The 10,221-nt window shown below is 48.9% G+C and overlaps 3 protein-coding genes across 3 annotated transcripts in view; 2 read left to right on the top strand and 1 right to left on the bottom strand.

Annotated features, from left to right (window-relative positions):
• C2CD2L (C2CD2-like) overlaps positions 1 to 4,749 on the bottom strand; it is a 14,773-nt gene extending 10,024 nt beyond the window's left edge. Inside the window, exons 1-2 of the mRNA XM_010830654.1 lie at positions 4,690 to 4,749; positions 4,047 to 4,241 (exon numbers count right to left, since the gene is read on the bottom strand). Coding sequence (XP_010828956.1) covers positions 4,047 to 4,241; positions 4,690 to 4,749 — 255 coding nt within the window. The remainder of the gene's footprint in view (positions 1 to 4,046; positions 4,242 to 4,689) is intronic.
• DPAGT1 (dolichyl-phosphate (UDP-N-acetylglucosamine) N-acetylglucosaminephosphotransferase 1 (GlcNAc-1-P transferase)) lies at positions 4,224 to 9,399 on the top strand. Its single transcript, XM_010830451.1, has 9 exons — positions 4,224 to 4,908; positions 5,212 to 5,332; positions 5,508 to 5,721; positions 5,969 to 6,115; positions 7,233 to 7,317; positions 7,868 to 8,056; positions 8,371 to 8,458; positions 8,625 to 8,780; positions 8,864 to 9,399. The coding sequence occupies exons 1-9, from the start codon at positions 4,748 to 4,750 to the stop codon at positions 8,927 to 8,929; spliced, it is 1,227 nt and encodes a 408-aa protein (XP_010828753.1). The 5' UTR covers positions 4,224 to 4,747; the 3' UTR covers positions 8,930 to 9,399.
• Positions 9,400 to 9,574: 175 nt separating this feature from the next.
• LOC104981506 (histone H2A) overlaps positions 9,575 to 10,221 on the top strand; it is a 1,666-nt gene continuing 1,019 nt past the window's right edge. The window contains exons 1-2 of the mRNA XM_010830653.1: positions 9,575 to 9,606; positions 9,973 to 10,095. Coding sequence (XP_010828955.1) covers positions 9,575 to 9,606; positions 9,973 to 10,095 — 155 coding nt within the window. The remainder of the gene's footprint in view (positions 9,607 to 9,972; positions 10,096 to 10,221) is intronic.

Raw genomic sequence — 10,221 nt, 5'->3', positions numbered from 1 at the left:
CCCCGCCCCCACCCTGCCTTAAAGGAGCCGCACCCGCGGGGGAGGGGCTTAGGGAGCCGGGAACTCCAGCTCTGTAAGACCGTGGGAGGAGGAGCGGAACGGGGAGGAGATTCCTGGGTGGGAAATAGGCGGGATCTTTAACTACCCCGCCCCATTCTGGAATCGGGGGTACTCCTGCTCCCCTGAGCTCAAGGTAAGAGTAAGCAAGAGTAACTGCACTCACAGAGATGCCGCCTCTGCTTTCCCCTACGCTCCTTAGCTTTCCATAGTTTGGACGCCTGTGGGGTTAAAAAGGAGGAACTCCCTGTGGATAGCATCAACCCCTTATCCCCAAACACCCAGGTTCCGCAGCTTCTTGGTTCCTGGCCGAAGCTAGGCTCTGGGTGTGTAGATGCAGAGCATCCCTCCTAGACAGAAGTGCCTGGCAGAGGTCCAGCTGATACCCACCCGAGAGAGGTTGAGAACATGGAATATTGACCCCCGTCATCTACTCCCATCCTTTGGAGCCAGGACTAAGAGACACCCTATTAACCTCCTTGCTCGTGTGGGTGTGTTCTGGAGATACTTCCCAAGCCTGGGGCTGCTTCTGTTTTTAAAAATAATGTATTTCCATAGTAACAGCTTCTGCCTAAGGAGCACGTGTAGAGGGGTTGGTAATGAGAAGGGAGCTGGCACTGTAGCACTGGACTATCAATAGATTCAGCCAGAGGACTGAAATATGTGATATCTCAGCACGCATCCAAAAATGTTATAGGTACACTCTGGCCTCAGAATCCATCCCTTTTCCTAGGTGTAAGGGGATGGATTCCATTCCTATAGGACAGAGGCTTGTCATTGCTTTCTGGAGGCAGGGGAAGGAAAATTCTACAAAAAGATTCAGAGGAATCTCCATTCCCCAAGAGGCCCTTTTTCTCCACATATATATGGCAGGCCTTCCTTAGAGAGGTAAACAGGAAGATGTTAAGTATCTCTGTCCCAAATCCAGTCATTAGTCTGAGCAATGAGCACATGGAAGTAAACAATGTCCTCTTAAAGTGTCGGGCTGCAGAGCTAAGCAGAACCTGCCAGGTTAGCGACAGGGTGCCTGAGCCATGGGAGGTGTAGGAAAGCCTGGGGCATCCCCAGATTTCACTCTAAGGAATGGGGTGTGGGTGACCTTGCTGTGGCCCTGCCCATGCATCATCATTGGCTCCCTCAAACTATAGGTTTCCCTTGTAGCTCAGTTGGTAAAGAACGTGCCTGCAATGGAGGAGACTGGGGTTCGATTCGTGGGTCGGGAAGATCCCCTGGAGAAGGAAATGGCAACCCATTCCAATATTCTTGCTTGGAGAATCCCATGGACAGAGGAGCCTGGCGATCAGATCCCAAGAGTCAGATGTGACTGACTTAGCAACAAACCCACAAACTACAGAAGTCCTAGAGTGTGGATTTTAGAGGACAAAAAAAGTGGAGACCCTGTCTTAACTCATCTCTCTTCCCTCATATTCAGTCAAGATACTTTAATATAAGGAAGTCAACTCCTTCAGGAAAACAATCATGTTTATTTCAGTTTGTGTCCCTACAGTACTTAAAAGTTTCCCAAGCACAAATTCTTCGTAATTTTAAGAAGTCTAACAGAGGGACTTCCCTGGTGGTCCAGTGGCTGGGACTCTCTGTGCTCCCAATGCAGGAGCCCCGAGTTTGGCACCTGGTCAGAGAATTGGATCCCACGTGCCACAACTAGGAATTTGCATGTCACAACAAAGATCGAAGGTCCTGAGTGACGTGGCTGGGACCCAGCACAGCCAAATAAATAAATACAAAGAAGCCTAACAGAAAATATTCCAATATACATGTAAACACTGAGATTTTCTATGCTGTTTCCAGCTTTTGAAAATCTATTTGTATCATCCAAGTGGAATGGGAGATCTTGGGGCTTGCTGATAAAGGAGAGGCAGGAAGAAATGGAAAAAAGTAACTCAGCTGCCTGGAAAAAGCCACAGATATGGTCCTGAAAGTGTCATAGATCCAAACCCTCCAAAGCTGTCTCATAATGACTTGTTCAGCACTGTGAAACATTTCTAGGACAGTCTTTTCAGGCAATCGGACTTAATAATGCATTGGCTTTGCTTACTGGAAGGCACTCAGGGCTCCCTAGCAGGAGATGTGCATCTCAGACCTTGCCTGCTCAGCCCAAGAAACCAGCTGAAACCATTGACAACCCACCTAATCCATGGATCCTAGGATGAGCATCAGCATATAGGCAGATGCTTTGAACTTGTATCAGGACAGGCACAAAATTTCAAGTGTGCCCAAACAATCATGTGTTTGTTTCTCCTTGTGAGTCTGATAATCAATTGGGCATTTACCATCATGGGAACAAAAATATTCCGATTATATAACAAGTATCCAAGTAACCATGTTCTGATAGTAACATGTATGCATGTTACTATCCATGAATCCCCAGTGTCTTATTTTTGAACAAGTCCCCTACCCTCTTCCAGTGGGGGTTGTGGCGGAGGGCTAACGATCTCTGGAGAAGAAAGAGACAAAGGTTCCCAATGCCAAGATGGGAAGATTTATTAGGACTGGCCTCCTAATAAAACAGGAAATAGATACAGACTATTCCTCAGACCTCCAGGGAGTCTCAGCCTGCTCCTGATCAACCAGATATCTGAATGCTGCCTCCTCTGGGGCTCTCACAAGCTCCTCCTTTCCACCTGCTCCTGGTGTCTCACTTTCCCTCTTTGAAAGGCCCTTCCAATCTTGTCACATACTGAAATCTTTGGAGATATTACTCTTCCTCAAGCTCCTCTCACTTCCCCTGGTCACAACTAATTGTTCTTTCCTATTGCCCTCTGTACCTCTTTCAGATAGAGACTCATTATATGTGTTGATGCCTTCGATACAGATATCTGTGTGCTTAGCCCCAGGGGGACACCCTGTGGAACAGAAAACACTGTGCCTCTAGGGAATTACAGATGCACACTCATGTACCCATGTGCAGCTGCACACACACACAGAAAAACAATACCAGTGGGATAATAAGTACTGAAAAACTGGTGGAATACAACTATCAAGTAATTACTGGCTTGATATATATATATATATATATGCCGTATATATGGCTTTATGTTGTTAATTAGAGCCACCTTCAAGTAGAAAGGACATTTGAGAGACAAGAGGGACTACCTTTGGCCTAAAAAGAGTCAACCTGACTCTGACTCTTATTCAAAAGAATGAAGAAACTATCAGCATACTTGAGTTCTCTCAACTTCCTCGTGATGATTTCTTCCCTGAGGACTGGAATCATTTGCCACCTAAGAGCCTGTGAATGTGTGATCAAGGGAAACAGGTGCCAAGCAAAAGGCACCTGACCTGGAGGGAGAAACCTGCCTGGGAATTCCTCAGGTTTACCAGAAGCCAGCCACTTTGGGGTTTGGTTCTCCTACTTGCTGCTGCTGCTGCTAAGTCGCTTCAGTCGTGTCTGACTCTGTGCGACCCCATAGACGGCAGCCCACCAGGCTTCCCCGTCCCTGGGATTCTCCAGGCAAGAACACTGGAGTGGGTTGCCATTTCCTTCTCCAGTGCATGAAAGTGAAAAGTGAAAGTGAAGTCGCTCAGTCGTGTCCGACTCTAGCGACCCCATGGACTGCAGCCCACCAGGCTCCTCCATCCATGGGATTTTCCATGCAAAAGTACTGGAGTGGGGTGCCATTGCCTTCTCCGAGTTCTCCTACTTAGTTCTTTCCAAAGCCTAGGCCTCACCTCCTCGGATTGGAAGGCTGCCACAGTCTAATGATCCCATACGAAGGAAAGTCAAGTACTGGGTTAAATCCAAACCTGAGAGCACTCCCAGCCCCATCAGTTCTGAAGTGCGCCGCTGTGTTGCCCGGCAACTAACTGCTACTGCGGGGGTAGAAGGTGGGTGGGATGATGTAGGAAAAGTACCTGAATCAAGGACGCCGGAAAACATGAAGTGGGAGGGGCTTTTCAAGTGTCAGCGCTTAAAATTTACATCATCTTCCAAGCCGTAGCTGAGTTTCGGGGAACTGAGTTGTGTTTACCTTGGCTTCCTTCTCAACGTTGACTACCTTGGCAACAGGTTTTTCTAGAAGGAGCAGGTGCTGCTCCACATCCTTATCCCGCCTGCCCTCCCCCTGCCCCCCTGCTTCCTGTAGCCATCTTCCCGGTTCCAGAGGCGTCCCATAGTAAACGCCAGGCATTGGCTCTTTTAGCGTGACCAGCGGAGGCCGACGGAGCTAAACCTGACGTGGAATCAAAAATAAGCCGCGTCAGACACGTGGTACAAGGAGGCGTTCATCTTGGAACCGGGCAAGGAGTTTTTCCGCTTTGGGCTGTACATCTTTAATATGATGTTGGGAAAGAATCTGCTTTTGTTTGTCCTTCTTTAATTGCTTTTCCAGATCCCTGGTGATGATTCATCTCTCGAATAAAGGGTTTGGTTTAAAATCACACTTCTGTCCCCACTGTTATGCCCGTATTAAAAATGGCCGCCTCCTTCCAGTGATAGTTGCTCTGCGAACTAGATCCGGGCGGAAACAGTGGGTAAGCAGAGGCAGAGAGGCAGAGCCAAGGTTGCTTCATAGAGGCTCGCGGGAGTCCCGAAGGCGGCTCAGGTCAGAGTTGTTGGGTTTTGCTCAGGCTGCTGTAGGAAGAACCAGCCTGTGGGGAGCGGCTACACCTTACTGCTGGAGCTTGCCCATTAGCTAAGAAGGCGGCCGAGTGGGCCGCCTGGCAGGTCACCATGTGGGCCTTCCCGGAGTTGCCTATGCCGCTGTTGGTGAATTTGATCGGCTCGCTGATGGGATTTGTGGCCACAGTGACCCTTATCCCTGCTTTCCGAGGCCACTTCATCGCCGCGCGCCTCTGTGGCCAGGACCTCAACAAATCCAGCCGGGAGCAAATGTGAGGGGCAGGGCAGGCGGGGGGAAGGGGTGGGCAAAGGCGGGGACTGGAATGCTTGACTGCGCGCTAGACAGAGCGCTAACCTAGCAGCCAGCCCGGGATTCTGGGAGGTGGCGGGCAGATCTGGTTAGTATTGGGGAAGGGATGGAGGCGGATACACTTCTTGAGTGTATCTGGGATTCCAGTGGTGGTGCCCTTCCCCGCCAAGTTAGGTGACGGTACTGCTTGCATTAGTGAGTGACCACGCCCCCTTTCCTCTCCCCCCCGCCCATCCCTTTCACCTGACTTGCTGCCGGGCCACAGCCCAGAGTCCCAGGGAGTGATCAGCGGTGCTGTTTTCCTTATCATACTCTTCTGCTTCATCCCTTTCCCTTTCCTGAACTGCTTTGTGGAGCAGCAGTGTAAAGCCTTCCCCCACCATGAAGTAAGTGGGTTAGTGCGGGCGGCTGCCTGGGGCTAGGGCTAGGAGTTAGTGAAGAGAGTTGGGGTTATTTGGGTTTGCGGGGAGGAGCTGAGAACGAACGAAAAGACGGGTCTTCTTGAAAGGAACGGTGAAGTGGGAGTAGGCTGGAGCCATGACATGCCCGAGCCTCCCCCAGTTTGTGGCCCTGATAGGTGCACTCCTTGCCATCTGCTGCATGATTTTCCTGGGCTTCGCGGATGATGTACTGAATTTGCGCTGGCGCCATAAGCTGCTGCTGCCCACAGCTGCCTCACTACCTCTCCTCATGGTCTATTTCACCAACTTTGGCAACACGACCATTGTGGTACCCAAGCCCTTACGCCCGATCCTTGGCCTGCATCTGGACTTGGGTGAGTAGCACGGGCACTTCTGCCCCTATGACCCCTACTTCAGGGCACCCTTGCCCCCGGTGAGATATCCGGCCGAGCATCCTTCCTGGTGCTCCACATTCTCCTTCCTGTTTTGTCCCCGCCGTGTCTTCTTAGATCCTTCTGTTGACCTTTCATCCCACACTTGGTCCTCACCACTTTTGTCAGAATATCCTTAAATCCTCGTTCCACAGGCGGCATTACTTTTCTTACTGTCTTCTTCCCGCAGGGATCCTGTACTATGTCTACATGGGGCTGCTGGCAGTGTTCTGTACCAATGCCATTAATATTCTAGCAGGAATTAATGGCCTTGAGGCTGGCCAGTCACTCGTCATTTCTGCTTCCATCATTGTCTTCAACTTGGTGGAGCTGGATGGTAGGTAGGATTGGAAAAGGGAGAGAAGTCTGAGTGTTAAGGAAGCGGCCTGATCTTTGGCTTTGGGGAATTCAGAAAAAATGTGATATGTGAATAATTATGGAAAATAAGGGGAGCTATTTACTTATTAATAGTAAGTTACAAATAGTAACTAAGATTTGTTAAATGTGAGAAAGAAAGCCCTAGCATTTATAAAGGGATTGTCACTTATAGGTAGGCCATAGCCTTCTCCTATTGAGCATAAACAATTTTATAAAACCCCAAATCAGATAGGGTAACTGTGACCAAAACCAGACCCTCTCTATAACAGTCTGAGAATAGACAAAACCACAGGAACACAGTACATCTCACAATGACCAAGATCCCCTGCTGGCTAAAATGAATGGTTGCTGCTTCCTTCTGATAACAGCTCAGTTCTCACTTCTTGGATAAAAATTATTAAGCTTCTCAATCATGGCACTAACCCTGCTGACAGCACCCAGTCCAGGGCAAAACTCTGTTTCCTTGTATCCTCCGCAGAATTACTTAAAACAAATCCTATAACAAGTCCTCCTAACACCTCCTTACTGAGGCATCCTAAGGTTCCCCACAGTGTGTGGGTTCCAAAGTGTCCTTTGTTACACCTCAGTAAACCTAGCTTTGACTCCAGGCATGTTTTTAGTGGTCTTTGGCTGAAGGACCTCCATAAGTGCTTATTAAAGTTAAGCACTTTGAAAATGTAATCTCTTTAAATTCTGTAGCAGCTCTATGTGGCAGGTATTTTTTATCAACTTTTTTCACAGATAAGAAACTGAGATTCAGAGAGGTTAAATGTGTCATGTTAGGTTAAATGTGTCATGATCATGGTCACTCAGGAAGTAAAGCTGATATTCAAACAAGAGTGTGAATGGTCTGAACCAAATGTAAGACAGTAACTAGTTTAGGAGGGGTTCATGAAAGAGGTGAAGTATTGGAAATTGCCTGGGTGATATAAAAGGGGTAGTGAGTCCTTGAGACTTTAGAGAGGTGGACTGTATAGCTTGGGAAAGAACTTAAGAGACAGAGGAAAATAGGACCATGATGTGCAGGGGAAGTGGACATCAACTTTTCCTTCTTTATTTTTCCTCTTCTTCCAAAGGTGATTATCGAGATGATCACATCTTTTCTCTCTACTTCATGATACCCTTTTTTTTCACCACCTTGGGACTGCTCTACCATAACTGGTAAGTAGGCCTGTGGATGGGGGGACAGCTCTTTGGACATGTGGCAGGTATTGTCCTGATTGTGACCCATCTCCTGATACAGAGGCTAAACCTGCACATCTCTGTATTGTTCTCTGGGTCTTTAGTTGGTTATATTCTTAAGTCTTGGGCTTCCCCAGTGGCTCAGTGCTAAAGAATCCACCTGCAATATAGGAGACCTGGTTCAATCCCTGGGACAGGAAGATTCCCTGAAGCAGGACATGGCACCCCACCCCAGTATTCTTCCCTGGGAAATTCCATGGGAGGCTACAGTTCATGCGGTCACAAAGAGTCAGACATGACTGAGGGACTTAGCATGCACGAATTCATAAATCAGTCACTGAGGCAGATGCTGTGGAGCCCCCAGGAATAGAAGGAATCAGGGCCTTGGTTCCTGGAGAGTTGCTGGGAGAGCGCGAACCCTCTCTGAGCCAGATCTAGCTAGGGCTAGCCCAGTGCCCAGGATGTGTAATGTGAGATAAAGAATTGCTAACACCTCTTGCTGATGGCTCAGATCCTCTCCCCTATGCAGGTACCCATCACGGGTGTTTGTGGGAGATACCTTCTGTTACTTTGCTGGCATGACCTTTGCCGTGGTGGGCATCTTGGGACACTTCAGCAAGACCATGCTCCTCTTCTTCATGCCCCAGGTGTTCAACTTCCTCTACTCACTGCCTCAGCTCCTGCATATCATCCCCTGTCCTCGCCACCGTATGCCCAGGTAGCTTTGGGGCTTGAAAGGGACATCATAGCTTTGTCACTCGGGATGCCTTAGACATTTGCTGTGCAAAGGGAGTGGACCCAAAGAAGGGCTTTCTCCACACAGTTAGCCCTTTATACATTACAGAGCACATTTAGTTACATGATCTCATTTAATGTTCACAGCAGCACTGATCACACAGAAGTATGCAGCAGAACCAGAAATAGATCTCAGGGTGTTTGACCCTACATTCAGTGCTCTTTCTATGGATTAACCACAGTGAGGAGAGTTCTTTGTGTAGTGGCCCAGTCACATGAAGCTCTCTTCCCCTGCAGACTCAATACCAAGACAGGCAAACTGGAGATGAGCTATTCCAAGTTCAAGACCAAGAGCCTCTCTTTCTTGGGCACCTTTATTCTAAAGGTAACAGGGTAACAAGGAGGTAAGGCTCTAGGCTGCCATTCTGAATTCAGGGAATGGGAAAACCTAGGCCTACATCAGACCCGAGGGGAGTTTGCAAGCATTCAGCAGATCCCATTCCTGAAGCATAAGTATTAGCAAAAGTTCTCTCCACTTTTGGCCTCTCCAGGTAGCAGAGAACCTTGGGCTACTGACGGTGCGCCACAGTGAGGATGAGGATGGTGCCTTCACGGAATGTAACAACATGACCCTCATCAACTTGCTACTTAAAGTCTTTGGGCCCATGCATGAGAGAAACCTCACCCTCCTCCTGCTGTTGCTACAGGTGCAATGCTATTGGGGGTGTGGTTTACACCTCCTTGTCTCCCTTTCTCCAGGGTTCTTACTATAGTTCATTTCTCCTTGCAGGTCGTCGGTAGTGCTGTCACCTTCTCCATTCGGTACCAGCTTGTCCGACTCTTCTATGATGTCTGAGTCCCCTGATCCGTTGCCCTTTGCTTCACAGCCTCCGGGGTTCCTGACTCAGGCCAACATTTCCTGGACCAAGACTGCCAACTGGCCCAGACCTCTCCCACCCTTCATTTTCTTCCAGATTTTGTTCTCAGCATTTCCTTTCCCCTGTGATTATTGACACTTGGGCCTGTCTTGCTCTCTAATAACTGGTGATTGGACTTTGCCTATGGCTTTCTTCAGCTCGCCACTCTCCCTCTCCATCCCATCTTTGCTGCCTCCTAAGTTGGGGTACTGTAGCTTTTATGCAATTGCCCACAACTCTGACACTCAAGGAAAATGCTGGACTTGGGACAGAACTCTGGCTGGGGATAGGGACACAGGTTCAAAGGTGACTTGACATTTGACTATAAATTAAGTATTCTGATGATTAAGAGCAGACCGGGGGCCAGGTGCTCCCAGTGGTGACAATAAAGTATTGTCTTTTTCTTGTTGTTCCTATAGGTATATTTCCTATGTGGGCATTGTAGGGTGGATGGGGAAGGTTGAAGGAAGTATTTCCTTGGACAGGATGCCTATCTCTGTCCCATCCTTTTTTCTTTCTTTCTTTTTAAGCACATCAGGCGCCTCCTAGCAAGAAGTGATCAGAAAGAACAGACCAGACAGAACATGTTGAATAAATGTGAAATCCTGCTGCTCGGGTAGCATAAGGGACCATAAGATTGGCGTTATCTGTTCTCTGGGGTAGAGTTGGACTTTCAGGGGGGTCTCATTCCTTCCCTTTTTCACTCTTCTTTTGCCAGGTAGGAGGAGGGAGTGACCAGACCTAGGACGGGAGGCAGAGATAGTTGTGGTGTTGACTCTTTTCCTTTAAAAATCCTAGGCCTGCCTTGCGCAGACTTCCCAGACGCTCTTGAGGTGGCTTCCGATTCTACTCTTCTTGTCTTCCGGTTCTGGTCTCGGGCTGTAGCGTTTAAATCTGGCGCGCTTCACTTGGATTGGCTACAGCCGAGACTGGCTGGCTGTCGGGTAGTCTCTGCACCTCCTCTCCTGTTCCCCGGGCAAAGGGTTTTCAAATTCGACCAATCGGCGGACGCGTTCCCTCAGCTGAGGCGCGTCACCGAAGAGTTAACCTCAGCCAACCAGAGGCGGGTATTTGAGAAAAGAGCCAATCAGGAGGGCGCGGGGGTGTGCCCTGAGGAGCTTATAAGGGTAGCCCCGGGGCGCGCGCGGAAGCGTTAGACTGCGGCGGGTGGCTGTTCCTGTGTTTTGTCAGCCGTCCTTCTCACCGCTCCTCTACCTCATACAGCATGTCT

This window comes from Bison bison, unplaced genomic scaffold, assembly GCF_000754665.1.
Source record: "Bison bison bison isolate TAMUID 2011002044 unplaced genomic scaffold, Bison_UMD1.0 scf7180017864518, whole genome shotgun sequence".
NCBI classification, from domain to species: domain Eukaryota; kingdom Metazoa; phylum Chordata; class Mammalia; order Artiodactyla; family Bovidae; genus Bison; species Bison bison.
The sequence above is the reverse complement of the archived record's forward strand: the minus strand, read 5'-3'. Positions and strand labels throughout refer to the sequence as shown.

What these genes read in the sequence shown, in the direction of transcription:
- DPAGT1 (XM_010830451.1), top strand. Translation starts at nt 4,748, where the DNA reads ATGTGGGCCTTCCCGGAGTTGCCTATGCCGCTGTTGGTGAATTTGATC. An exon ending in CAACTTGGTGGAGCTGGATG is followed by an intron (nt 6,116 to 7,232) that starts GTAGGTAGGATT and finishes CTTCTTCCAAAG; the next exon opens with GTGATTATCGAGATGATCAC. An exon ending in CCTCGCCACCGTATGCCCAG is followed by an intron (nt 8,057 to 8,370) that starts GTAGCTTTGGGG and finishes CTTCCCCTGCAG; the next exon opens with ACTCAATACCAAGACAGGCA.